Raw genomic sequence first — 14,459 nt, forward strand, 5'->3', positions numbered from 1 at the left:
TAGTACTGTTTTGGAATTGCCGTAGTTGTACTGTTTTTGAAAGACATAACAATTTAATGAATTAGTCATTTGTTACATGTGCTATGTGTCTGTCCCTGTATTCAGGTTCTGGAATATAGCATCTCTAACCTATCAAATATATTTTCACTTTATCCTAGTTTTTCTTTCATAGTAATGTAAAGCATTGTCACAGAGCTTCCCTTTACTTATAGAGCCAGTTAATTTATTGACTCTATCATGGTGTTACTCAAAGATCTTATTCCTGTTGCTGCTGAAAATCTGTTTTTGTTGTTGTATTTTGATACTTGATTCTTTATAGAACCTTAGTTTTTTACAAAATTTGAATATTTTTAGGTAGAAAGTGATATTTTGAATACAGCAAAATTCCTTTCTATCCTGGGTAGATAAGAAACTGTATATGCTGGATAATTGAATATTCAGAATTATGGATACCATCTAAGAATTTCACAGAATTAGAGCGCAGTAAAACAACCTGGGGTAAGACTGTATCTTGCACAATACTTAATATTTTTTTTTACTTGGAAGGCACTTGAGGATTTCTATTTTTAAGTTATATGTATGTCTTAATCTGCACCCCCCCCCTTGGTGGTTTAATCTCAACATAATGTCAGTAATGTACTTGGTGAGATAATGGTCAATAGATAGATGTCTGTCATTCTAAAAGAAGAAATGCTCTTGGAAAAGTTAGTAAGTTTTTATTCTGTAGTTCTGATTTTGATAGCAGTAATTTTTTTTTTCTATCTCAATCAATGTGATCCCCCCACTGTGTGCCAGCCATTAAGGATAGACATGGTCCCTCTCATTCTTTAGGGAACTTAAAATCTACTGGGAGAGACAGGCAATTAAAATAAGTGTGATAAGTTGGGAAGTAAGTGATACATAAATGAAGTGCTTAGTGGGAGAAATTTTCTGGGAAATCATAGCAGGGATGATTGAGTTAGAGTAATTCTGAAATGTTAGGACCTAAAGGTAAGGAGACTGTGACTCAACCTAAGTTAAACTTGGTGGTGGTCATGGTGGTGGTGGTAGTGGGGGATATTTAGCTTCCTAATTTGAAATATATCTGTATTATTCTAATTTAAGAAACCTCAGAGTCAGAATTGTTCACTTCCAGTTACCTCAAGGACTGTTTTTACTGTTGTAAATTTTATTTTGCTTTAAAATATTTGGTAACAAAATTGTGATTTATTTATTTTAAATACATAGTTAACTTAGTGTGACTTTTACCCAGTTTGGTCCACAGAACACTTTGAAAGTTGGCAATCTTCGCAAAAAAAGCCAGACTAGACCTTCATTCCACAGCAGTAATGGCTTGGGATGGAGCAGCAGCTACCTCCCTTTTTTATATGGAGTTTGTGTCTCACACTTTCTATCCACTTCATTGTGCCTACCTAGATTCTGTAGGCACTTGCATTTGTAATTCCTAGAATTTTCTCATTATAGAGCACAAATTTTCAAAGCAGAGTACTCCGTAAAATACCTTAACATTTCTAGCAAATAAAAGCTCGTCTTTGATCCAGATGGTGCTTTAAGATGACCTCATTATAAAAATTAGTTGTATTAATAAAGCACTAAAGAGTTGGTAATCAAGACTTCTATGGTGTGCATAATAAACCAGCTCTTTGCAACCAGTGTGATATTTTTCTGCTGGACTTAGAGACTTCACTGTTTATTGAACTGTCTTTCCAAAAGGTAAGGAATATACTTAGAGTAAATGAAAGTGAAGTGTGAGTAGTTTATACTAGTAATTTTCCAGAGAATAAAAGAAGATTGCTTATCCTGACCTTTTTGTAGCTGTTGACCTGATTTGCTTTTATTTTCAAAAAACATTTTTCACTTGTTTATACCTATTTCAGATTGTGGCTATTCCCTGTAAATTTTTTTCAGCAACCTTTTAATGTGTATTAATGATAGCTCTGCTTTTAAAAACAAATACTTGATTATCAGAACTATTTAAATATTCCCTGATTAACAAAAGCAAAAACTATAAATAAGCACTTGTTTAGATGCCAATTTGCAAATAGTTAATAGTTACCCTTACTTGTAGAGTCATCAATGAAATAACTCATTCTTATTTTGGCTTTTGATTGCATTTTTGTGATAAAACATCACAGTTTGATTAGATAAATAATTGCTTTATTTTGTTAGTATGTGACATGCAGATTGAATGAGCTAAAACATAGGGCCATTGGTGGCATAACAATCCATATATTTGCAGATTTGCTGAAAGGATAAATGGTGACAAAAGTAGTTTTGCTTTGGAGTACTTCTTAGGTTAGTAAAAGTGATTGGCAGTGCCACATAACTAAAGGTTCCTAACTAAGGAATGGAGCATCTAATTTAAGTTTTAATACAGTTAATTATTGAATTTTAGCGTTCTATAGTCTGGAAATGTTCTCGATCATTAAATTTATGAGGAAAATGCTTCTTTCTAGTAACTATTTAAATTGGCTGATTCTTTCTGAAGGTAGGATACTTTGGAAGCACAAATACTAATAAAAACTAAACCTTTGAAAGAATTGACAGAGCATTGCTGGCTATGTGGTTTTTTAAACTTTGGTTGTTTTTATGTTTTTTGTTTGTTTTTGTATTAAGGGTAGTTCCCATTAACAATTGATGCACTTAGGAGAAATTAACTCATCTGATATTTATACACTTGATTTTTCTATAATTGGAAATGGAGCTGACATAAAGATGTTTTGAAGTTATTTGGAGAACCACACTGACTTCCACCTAATCTTTGATACAGTAATGGAAGAAAGTACCGTTTTTGGGTAATATAACGTAATCTTTGGCAGCCTGAGCAAAATCAGCTGCAAAAACCTTCTGGTCCGATAATTCGTTCATAGGTATTGTCTTATTGGTCCATAAGGGTTATTTTTCAACTTATTTTAAGTGTATTCAGTTCTTGCAAAGGCTAATGATGCGTGACAGCTCTTCTCTTCAGTACCTTTTTAAGGAACTTTGTAGTCTAGAGGAAGAGGAAAATAAAAGTAAGTTATATAAGTATGTTGGATAGTAATAACTGTGTTGTATAGAAAGGTATAAAAGAAGGGCAACAAGCATATTGAACTAAATAAAGGAAGGCTGTATTATCTTTTTAAAGACATTTAAGCTTGATATGGATCCTACAGTGTAGGTATGGTCCTAGAGATGAAGAAGATAAGGATACAGATAAGAATATTTCAAGTAGAAGAAATAAATACTAGGAAAAAAGGAGATGTGAAATATTTTAAGTGCAGTAAGGAGGGCATATTCAGGAGAAAGAGGTGGAAGATGAGACCAGCTATATTGGTGGGAAGGAGATCATAAAGCACCTTGTTGTGTGCTTAGTTAGGAGTTTGTACTTTATCTTGAAAGCTGTGCTAGATTTCAAGCAGGGATGTAACTTGTGTTTTAGGACAACAACAGCATTAGGGTAAGGGATAAATTAGAAGAAAAAAACAGTGAAGGCAGGAATACCAGAAGTAAGCCATTGCCATAATATAAACAAAACATAGTAAGATCTTGAATGGAGTAGTGACAGCATAAAGGAGAGGAAGCTAGTTGAAGAGATTTTTAAGGATCTTTAAGATTAATAACTACTATGATCAGTGATCTGTTCCTGGTTTGTGGTTTGAGTTTTGGACACATGAGACATCCAAGGATAAATATTTATAGGCATTTGAATATATATGTCCTGGAATTAATAAGTATACTAGAGAAAAATTGAAGTATGGGTCAGGAGATAGAAGCAGAAGATGGATCTGGGGGAATACCAGCACTTAATGGTTGCCCTAGGGGAGGAGTACAGACACTGAGAAGGAGCAACTTTGGACTGCAAATTGGAGTTAAAACCAGGGTGCAGAAGGTGTCTAAAGAGATCCAGAATAAATTCTGAATTTCTAAGACTTAGGTCAGTTTACTGATGAAAGTATTCTTTGTTTTCGTTATTTTCTGTTTGCTTTCAGTTTATAATAAATTTGATACAGAGCTTCAGTTTTTTAGGTAGTATACTTTGGTGACCTCTGGATCTTGTGGTTTTACCAGTTTTTCCTCTTTGTGTTGATGGAACTGTAGTGTTAAATTTGAACATTGAAATACTTTCATCCCTAAGTTCTTTTTTTTGTTTTTTTTATAAGTGAAAAGAAATTTGGCTTTGCCTAAATCTTAGCACTAGATTGCCTTTATTCAGAAGCAGTCAGATACAGTACTTGTGATTGTATGAAACTTGGAATAAAAACTTAGAACTTTGGTAATGTGGTTTTATAAAAACTTTTACTGTTTAGGAGAACCCTCAATGGTTCATTATACACTGTATAAACATTTTCCATATTAGTCTGTTTTGTAAAATTATGCCATTTGAAGCATCTGTTCCCAGTTAATGTAGCTGTTAACAAAGGTATGTTACTTAGATCATATTCTGTGCTTTGATTTTTTTCTATACTTTTTATATGCCGCTTAGCAGTCTTAGTTTTTTGAATTAAAATTTTGTAGACAATATGAAAAAAAAGGGCTTTGGAGTAAGAAGGACACAAAGTGTAGCTCTTTCATTATACTAGTTGTATGTTTCTTTGAACTTCATTCTTCATCAGTAAATTGACATTTTTCCTCAAGTTGCAGGTATGCCCTGTTCATTTTTCGTAATATTTGCAACATTTTATTGCATGTCTCTTCTTTACCAGAATGTTAGCCCATCAAGATAAGAAATTCTTCTCTGTGTCCCTTACATATACCTGATCTATAGAACAGAGTTAGATTTTTTTTTTTTAAGATTTTATTTATCTGTTAAAGGGAGCACAAGCAGGGTGTGAGGGGCAGAGGGAGAAGCAGACTCTCTGATGAGCAGGGAGCCCAATGTGGGGCTCGATCCTGGGATTCCAGGATCATGACCTGAGCTGAAGGCAGACACTTAACAGACTGAGCCACCTAGGCATCCCAAGAATCAAGTTAGATTAATTCTAACTATTTCACAGAGGGCTGGGAATTAAATGAGCTGTATTAAAAGTGTTAGATTTGGAAAAGTTTTTACTTTCCTGACATCCAGAATGGGCATAGTAAAAGGCTTATAATTAGCACTGTGCACGTACTCTCTCTAATGGAGAGGAATGGATGTTGGTAATAACTGGGTTACTGTAAATTGTCGCAGACATCACCGGGTAGCTTCTTTGCATATCCAGAAGCAGTTAAGCAGTTTTCATGTTTTCAGCTTTTACCTTAAAGTTTTTAACGAGGTCACTGTCTTTTGTCCTCACTCTGATCCATTTTGACCAGTGTTCTTCATAAGACCTGGGTTTCAGTCTTGGTTCTTATACCACTTGTACACCTAAATTATTTCTTCAAGTCCCATTTTTATTTTTCTATAAAATGGGAATACAGTGATATCTTTTTCCTGCTATTGGTTAAATTAAATGTAAAATTCTACCAAGAATTGTTTCCCAAATGTTATTTATTAAGAGTTTTTCATACTCAGATTATAATAAGCAAAACAACAAAGGAGGAAGAGTGATGCTATAGCTTGAAATTTTCTGCTTTCCATGTTGAAGTGGAAGAGCAAATGTTGCACATTGTTTTCCAAATCTAGTAATCCTGTGTATTGATTTGTTGTGGAGAATTCAGTATGCTTTTGAAAAAAAATCTTCCATGCTTTTGAGGGCGCCTGGGTGACACAGTAGAGCATCCAGCTCTTGGTTTCAGCTCAGGTAGTGATCTCAGGGTCCTGGGATCAAGCCCCAAGTCAGACTCCATGCTTAGCAGAGTCTGCTTAAGACTCTCTGCCCCTCCGTCCTGCGCACGTGCACCTGCACACACACGCACACACTCTCTAATCTTAAAAAAAAAAAAAAAAAACCTTCATGGTTTTAAATGAGAATTTTGAGGGGTGCCTGGCTGATTCAGTTGGAAGAACATGTGACTCTCAGTCTCAGGGTCATGAGTTTGAGCCCCATGCTGGGTGTAGAGATTACTTAAATAAATAAACGTTTTAAAGAATGAAAATTTTCAGGAGCCAGTTGGGAATTAAACTTAATTTAAAACCTATTTTGTTTGTTTTGCTTCACCTGTTGAAGGTAGTTATGGGTTAACCTGCAATAGCCAACATTTTGGTTTGCCAAAGTGACCAGAGTGGTGTGTTGAGGTACAAAGCCCATATATGTGTATATGGCTATCATTAGAGGAAATAAATATAAGACCTTATTTTCAAATTCAGGTTTGATATATAGTACTGTATATAGACTTTATTGCTGCGTATACTTTATGAAAATCAGCATCTGTTGGTTTCTGGTTAATTTTTCAGTTCTTTGGTGACTTATATAAAATGGGGTCTAAGTAAATAAGGGTTCATTGTTCTATAGTAAATTTTGATTGTGTAGTTTTTAGTAATATGAACTGAATTGTGGAATAATTTAGACTACTGCAGCATAAACAGGTAATCTTGGCTCATGTTAAAGAAATGCTTAGAAAATAGAAATGTTACATGGATTATTTAGGAGTAATACTTTAAATATCAGAGTTAAGCAAATTTTTCTTTTCACAGAATGACAGCCCATACCAAGGCGGTGTATTCTTTTTGACAATTCATTTTCCTACAGACTACCCCTTCAAACCACCTAAGGCAAGTATTTGCCCCCAAAATCCATTAGTAAATAAGATCTGTGCATTATTTCAGAGGAGTAGAATATTCTTAGAAATCGTTCTACATAAATAAGGCTAAATTGGGGTGGGGTGTGTGTATGTAGTGAATAAGAATAATTAAGGCTAAATATATATGTATTAAGTCACCAGTACAGAATGCTAACTTTTAACCTTTAGTTAAGAGAGCAGTTAGACCTGGATTTGAACTTTGTAAATGGAGGTAAGAACTGACTTATCCTTAATGTTGCAAGACTTTGATACATTAAGTGGAAGCTTTTCCCACCGTTTATTATGCTCATACAGATTTGTATTATTAACCTTTGTAATAGTAGGCTTCAAGTATTAGTTTCCTGTGCATTTGCCCATATTGTTGCAGCCTATGCTATGTTTGTTGGGGTTCACATGGGCTGTCTTTCAGGGGTTTGCATTTGCATATATAATAATAAACCTATCAAAACTTAGGGTTGCTTAATGCACTGAGGTGCCTGGTGTACAGTTATTAAAAGCATAAGGTCTTGACTCTTCAGAGCAATTAACATAAAACCAACCTGTATGAATAACAATAGAAAATAACAACGTTGGCACTTCAGCCATCTTTGCAATCCTGTTATAGGTGCAGTATAATAGTTACTTTAGATGAAACACTTGCGATCATTCAAATTTTATTTTATGTACAGTGGAAATGCAGACTAAAACACATATCTTTGTAACTTGATACCTTAAATGAGTTGGTCTATAAATTTGGTTTACATTCTGAAGTTCCTTTACTTTTTAATGAATGTTGATTACTGTTCACAATGCTCTTTTTGATACTGCAGAGCCAAAGTTAACCTTCAGAATATCCCATCATATCATTGATAGTAAAATTTTTGCCACAAAGTTACATTTTCCATTTTAATTAAAGAGAGGTAGACCCTGAAAGATCTTGATCAGAATATACAAACTTGGTTCTGTAATTTCTAGTCCTTTAATGTGTATAAATAGGTTTCAGCCATTTGAGAGTGTGAGAATGTGTGTGTGTGTGTGTGTGTGTGAGAGAGAGAGACACGCAGTATTGTAAGCCTTGCTTAAAAGTCTTCTATATATTACTTGGGGGAAAATACCTAAAGGTTTTTACTTATTTATTTTAGGTTGCATTTACAACAAGAATTTATCATCCAAATATTAACAGTAATGGCAGCATTTGTCTCGATATTCTAAGATCACAGTGGTCTCCTGCTTTAACTATTTCTAAAGGTAAAGTATTTTTAGAGTCTTGAGCTGCTCTGACTTTCTAATTAAAGGAGTTTGATTGGGGCGCCTGGGTGGCTCAGTCGGTTGGGTGTCTGCCTTGGGCTTGGGTTGTGGTCCCGGGGTCCTGAGATCGAGCCCCGCGTCCGTCTCCTTTGCTTGGCAGAGAGCCTGCTTCTCTCTCCCTCTGCTGCTCCCCCTGCTTGTGTGCTTGTGCTTGCGTTCTCTCTCTGTCAAATAAATGAATAAAATCTTTAAAAAAATGAGTTTGATTTTGGGGCCTACTTAATATTATGCCGATGTTTTGGTAAGAGGTGGGGAAGAAAAAAAGTTACATTTTATGCTTTTAGTGGTATTGATTAAAGATTTTGTGGGAAAAAGTTAAAATTCAAATTAGGGTATAGGCATCATTTGCAAATATATAGTAAAGTTTCTTAAATAGATTTCTGTAGTATTTTCAATCCTAGGCCCACTCATATCTCAACTCGCTTCTGCGTTTTATAAAATGGTAGATCTAAAGTTTAGTAGAGCTTTTAAATCTTGGTTTCCATTATAGGAAGATTCCGATTTTGCTTTCTTGTGTTTATTACAGTATTTTTTTAGATAAAAAGCCTTTTAAAGCAATTTAGTTAGGTGTTGTGTTTAATAGGTTGTTCCTACCTAGTAATAGGCTAAAATTATTAGAGTCTTGGAAATGTCTCTAGATTAATTCTGGTCTTCTACTTTTAATAAGGGTCCATTATATGACATCTCTAATAGATTGTCTAGTCTCCACATGAATATCCCAGATAGAGATGGAGTGCCTCCATCTTTCTCCATTTTGAATGACTATGGTGGCTTTTGTCACCACCACCCCCCCCCCCACACACACACAAAATGACCTACCACAAAACTACATAATGGGAAGGAAGTTTGCCTTCCAGTAAATTTTGGTTTTTGGTGTTGATTTAGCATCCCTTAGGTACAAAAAATGAGGTTTTTTTAATATTGCTAATTAAGACAGTGTTTCAGATACATGTTGGTATAATGAATTTGAAATCACTCTTGGAGAGGAAAAAAATGCATTTTGGTGAACGCTGCTATAATTTCAAGTGTGACATAATTGTTTTTCACCTTCTTGGGATACATTCCAGTTTCCTTGCAAATCACCTCTCTTAACACCATGTATTACAGATCTGCATGTATACAGATAGTATACAGACGCAGTATCAAGAACATCCTAATAGTAGGTTCCAAGTTTATCACTGTTGGGAATCAACACTATGTTTCTGTAAATGTGGGTTGAATTTTTATGTGTGTCCTCCTGCCTTTTGGGTTTAAAATTATATTTGCTGTAATATATATTACATTAGTACTGTCTTTTATGGTAATGTTATCTTTGAAGATTTTCATAACCGCTCTAAGCTTTTATATGTTAAAATTTTATAACACTTTGCAGTGTCTGGCACATAACAGGCATACAAAATGAATTAGATACCCTGCTCGGCAGGGAGTCTGCTTCTCCCTCTGACCCTCCTCCCTCTCATGCTCTCTGTATCTCATTCTCTCTGTCTCAAATAAATAAATAAAATCTTAAAAAAAAAAAAAAATGAATTAGATATATGCTCTGTGATGCTTGGTATCTTCCCAAGTTCATATATTGAACAGGTCAGGGTAAGAACTATTAGAGTTGAGAAGGCTCACTTAGTAATTAATAGAGCTAGATCTCCACATTCATTTAACCAGTACTGTTAGTTTATAATTATATTCAAGGAGACAAAACACAGTGGAGAAGTTGGGAGTTTTTGTGAAACTCCCCTGAGGGTAGGGCAGAGAATGGATTTGTTTTTTTAAATATTTATTTAAGTAATTGCTACTGTCAACATGGGACTTAAACCCACAACCCCCGAGATCAAGAGTCACATGCTTTCCTGACTGAGCCAGCTGGCTCCCCAAGAATGGATTTTTCATCATGCCTTAACAGCTGAGAATAACATTGCACAGGTGTTCCCTGCATATTCTTTGCTAGATTTCCCCCCTCAAAGTACCAAGAAACTCCAGTTACTTAAATTCTAATGTCACTTTTTAAAAATGATTATTAATAAGCTAATATAGCATCATTTGAATATCTCAGAACTCTGAGTTGGGCAGGACAAAGCTCTATTTCTAGCATTCCTTATTTACCAGGAGTTTGTCTCCTATGAAGCAAAATCTCTCACTGACATTAAGGTACAAACTAAAAATCTTTTGAGGATTGACGTTTTTAAATATACTTTTATTTATCCAAATTCCCAATGCTGGGTAACAGACTTTTTTTTTGTTCTTATTTGCAGTTCTTTTATCCATTTGTTCACTGCTATGTGATCCAAACCCAGATGACCCCCTAGTGCCAGAGATTGCACGGATCTATAAAACAGACAGAGATAAGTAAGTATGTAGTAATTTAAGGAAATAATATAAAGAGTGATTTATCTTAATGAGCTAGGCTTATAGTCTGTTGTAAGTTTTGGCAGTGCCAAGAAGATTTGATGATTTATTTCTGGTAAGATAATAGTTAAAATGTACAGAAAGGTAGTTTTTGAAATGGGATTTTTTTTTTTTTTTTTTTTAGTTTATGTGACCGTGAATAGTCCCTCTAAAACGTTCTATTTTTCTAACATGTTCAGTGCTTTGTCACTAAGTTTTTGGGAAGAAAGCAAAGTTTTCTTTACCCCAATTATGTTTTGAAACACTGGTACTGTTATAAAAATTTGTCTAAATTTCTCAAATATTTGAATTATCTTTATGTACGACTTCACCATTATAACTTTGTTGTATGTTATAATTAATGCTAAGTATACTTGTTCAATTAGGTACAATAGGTTAGCAAGAGAGTGGACAGAGAAATACGCTATGTTGTAGGGTAAGAGGATCTGCACTCTATGGTGCGCTTATTCATGGTACTGCCAGCACTTGAGTGCTGCATGTTTTAAGGCACTTTATTAACTAACAGAAGGTAACATTTACAGTTTTTTGAAAACTGTACAGTTAACTGCTTGATCTCTGTTTAGCGTGAAAGTATACCCAGTAGTCATTATTGCTTGAGAGTATTTTTGCATGGCAAAACAGTTATATATAGCACTAGTAAGAAACTAAAGTTTAAGTAAAATCTTTTTCAAACTACTATGGTATTTACATTTTAAATTTGGCATATTTTAACCTTTATACCAGTACTATATGGAATGTGGTGATTCAGTTCAAATTTGGCCAAGAAATAATAATGTAAGGGGAAAACACTTTTAATAAAGCTTCTAAGCATCTAAACTAAATGTTCATTACTGACAAGCATGCATTAATATCAACTATACTTTGTGGCTCCTTGTATGCTAAATGAAACCTTTGTTTTAAAGTGCTGGCTTTTTGAGAGGGTGTCCTTAAATGAGGTAACCATGAATGGTAGAAAGAACTTCTATATGCCAAAGTTTAGAAAAATGGTTGAACCATGTTTAGTTCTTGGTTTGAAATGAAGCTAGTTAATACTTTACAAAGTTTAAACTAGAAATACAAATCTAAAAGTTCTCTTGTGCCCTTTGATGTATATTCATTTCTTAGTTTAAATCACTATTTTGGTAAGTAGCCTATGGCGCATGGATGTAATACAGGGAGAAATTGATAGCATTTGTCAGTATCAGAGATGTTCCTCAGTAATAAATAACGTTGCTCTTGTGTGAATTATCTGTTGATCTTTTAAACAGATGCCCCCAAGTTGTACCTCCTAGTAGAGATTCCCATTTATTAGGTCTCAAGTGGGGCTTGTTAGCTCCAGTCACCACCCTTTCTAAAAGTAACACATAAGTGTTATAATTAACACATACGTACCAGTCCCACCCACCTCCCTCTTGAAAATTGCTTTTTTCACCCTCCTCAGTGTCTAATCTTCTACCTGTGCTTAAATTTAAAAGGTATTTTCTGGTATTACCCAGGCTCTAGTAATTTCTCAAGGTCTAGGTTTCACATAAAATTGTTTGGTTCCAGCTTTGATGGAAATTTCTATAGATGTTCAGAATCTGTGTTGTACTCAGACATAAGCCCATGATGAACTTTAAAATACTTTTTTTAATGTTAAAATTTGTTGGAATGGATACTAATTTTAGAATTTCAAATAGAACATTTAACTAGGTGGTAGGGGAGAGAAAAGGTCTTTGATTTTTGTTAGCCTCCCCAATATCAATGCCACCTTATTGTGTTAAAATATTTTTAGTGTATTGGAAACATTGTATTGGAAGCATAAGGTTTCCATTCCCCACATTGCTTTGAGTACCAGTGCTTTTTCTCTCTGTTGGCTTAATTCTAATCAATAACCATGAGAGATGACTCCATGATGAGTCTGGAGGTAAAATAGCAATCTTTTCCTTTAAAGTATTAAGAATTCATTTTTAACTTTTTAAGTAACATCTTCTTTATTTACAGGTACAACAGAATATCTCGGGAATGGACTCAGAAGTATGCCATGTGATGCTACCTTAAAGTCAGAATAACCTGCATTATAGCTGGAATAAACTTTAAATTACTGTTCCTTTTTTGATTTTCTTATCCGGCTGCTCCCCTATCAGACCTCATCTTTTTTAATTTTATTTTTTGTTTACCTCCCTCCATTCATTCACATGCTCATCTGAGAAGACTTAAGTTCTTCCAGCTTTGGACAATAACTGCTTTTAGAAACTGTAAAGTAGTTACAAGAGAACAGTTGCCCAAGATTCAGAATTTTTTTAAAAATGGAGCATGTGTATTATGTGGCCAATGTCTTCACTCTAACTTGGTTATGAGACTAAAACCATTCCTCACTGCTCTAACATGCTGAAGAAATCATCTGAGGGGGAGGGAGATGGATGCTCAGTTGTCACATCAAAGGAAGCAGCATTATTCTAGCATCCAGTCTTTTTTTAAGCCTTCCACTGTTAGAGATTTGAGGTTACATGATATACTTTATGCTCATAACTGATGTGGCTGGAGAATTGGTATTGAATTTATAGCATCAGCAGAACAGAAAATGTGATGTATTTTATGCATGTCAATAAAGGAATGACCTGTTCTTGTTCTACAGAGAATGGAAATTGGAAGTCAAACACCCTTTGTATTCCAAAATAGGGTCTCAAACATTTTGTAATTCTCATTTAAATTGTTAGGAGGCTTGGAGCTATTAGTTAATCTATCTTCCAATACACTGTTTAATATAGCACTGAATAAATGATGCAAGTTGTCAGTGGATGAGTGATCAACTAATAGCTCTGCTAGTAACTGATTTATTTTTCTTCAATAAAGTTGCATAAACCAATGAGTTAGCTGCCTGAATTAATCAGTATGGGAAACAATCTTTTGTAAATGCAAAGCTGTTTTTGTATATACTGTTGGGATTTGCTTCATTGTTTGACATCAAATGATGATGTAAAGTTTAAAAGAGTGAATATTTTGCCATGTTCAGTTAAAAGTGCACAGTCTGTTACAGGTTGACACATTGATTGACCTGATTTATGCAGAATTAATAAGCTATTCGGATAGTGTAGCTTTAGTATGCTGCACGTGATACTGGCAGCCCTGGAGTTCATAGATGGACTTGGGACCCAGCAGTTTTGAAACATGTATATGGAGTTGAAGAAATTTATTTTCCAGGTGCAACCCCCATCTAAATTTTTTTCTTCACCTTGTACACTTGACAGCTGAAAAAACCATAACATGGGAGTAATAATGGGTCAAAATTTACAAAATAAAGTACTGTTTTGGTGTGGGAGTTGTCATGAGGCTGTGTTGAAGTGACTTAACTATGTGGGATATTGAATATCCATTGAAATGGATTTGTTCAGCCATTTACATTAATGAGCATTTAAATGCAACAAATATCATTTCAGGTGACTTAACATGAATGAATAAAAGTCAATGCTATTGGATTATTTTTTGTTTGACAAGTGCTATCTGTGCCACTAATTTAACTTCTGTAGTAACAAGGGCATTATCATTCTTCACCCTTCCTAATCCTGACCCTATAGTTTCACTTTTTTCCTATTTTGATTTGTCCATTTCTTTCTTAAAATCTTGTATTTGATTTCTGGCACATCTGTGACTTTCCTCCACTTCACATTTTTGCACTGCTTACATTTATGTGCAATCTTACTCCTTGTCTGCACACAGATGTGGAAAGCTAGATATAAAATAAATGTTTAAGCTTGATTTTTTTTTATAAACATTTTAATACGTAGTTTGGACATGGTTTATTGACTTAAGGTTTTTCTCTAAACTGCAAGTGAAATGCATGCCTTCCGAAGATGTTCTGACTTTGTTAATTCTGTAATTTAAGCATTTCATTGAGAAATATCAACCCAGCTATACAATTTTCCAACGAGTGAATTTTTTTCATTTCATCTTTTACTTAAAAAATTATTCCTTAAAGGTAGATGTCATACTGTTAAAGCTGTTTTGGATTCAAATTACAAATGAAAAATTAGTAGCCTACTGCTCCATAAGGTAAGAAATACTGTTCTTTTGCTCTGTTTTCAAAATAATTACTTCTGATTCTATACTCTCAAAGTAATAGCTTTAGTAGGCATATCACTGAAAGCCAGCTGTGAATAAACAGTTTGTCA

General features: G+C 34.3%; 1 protein-coding gene across 4 annotated transcripts in view; it reads left to right on the top strand.

Annotated features, from left to right (window-relative positions):
* UBE2D3 (ubiquitin conjugating enzyme E2 D3) overlaps positions 1–13,766 on the top strand; it is a 28,683-nt gene extending 14,917 nt beyond the window's left edge. For 3 of the 4 annotated variants that reach the window (XM_021680415.2, XM_044912899.1, XM_021680414.2), the window contains exons 5-8: positions 6,536–6,613; positions 7,764–7,869; positions 10,176–10,269; positions 12,292–13,766. In XM_021680415.2, the coding sequence (XP_021536090.1) occupies positions 6,536–6,613; positions 7,764–7,869; positions 10,176–10,269; positions 12,292–12,337 (324 nt within the window). In that variant the 3' untranslated portion in view covers positions 12,338–13,766. The remainder of the gene's footprint in view (positions 1–6,535; positions 6,614–7,763; positions 7,870–10,175; positions 10,270–12,291) is intronic. The other variant, XM_044912900.1, reaches the window with a different exon arrangement.
* Positions 13,767–14,459: the final 693 nt, after the last annotated feature.

The sequence above is a fragment of the Neomonachus schauinslandi genome, chromosome 2 (assembly GCF_002201575.2).
Source record: "Neomonachus schauinslandi chromosome 2, ASM220157v2, whole genome shotgun sequence".
Lineage (NCBI taxonomy): Eukaryota > Metazoa > Chordata > Mammalia > Carnivora > Phocidae > Neomonachus > Neomonachus schauinslandi.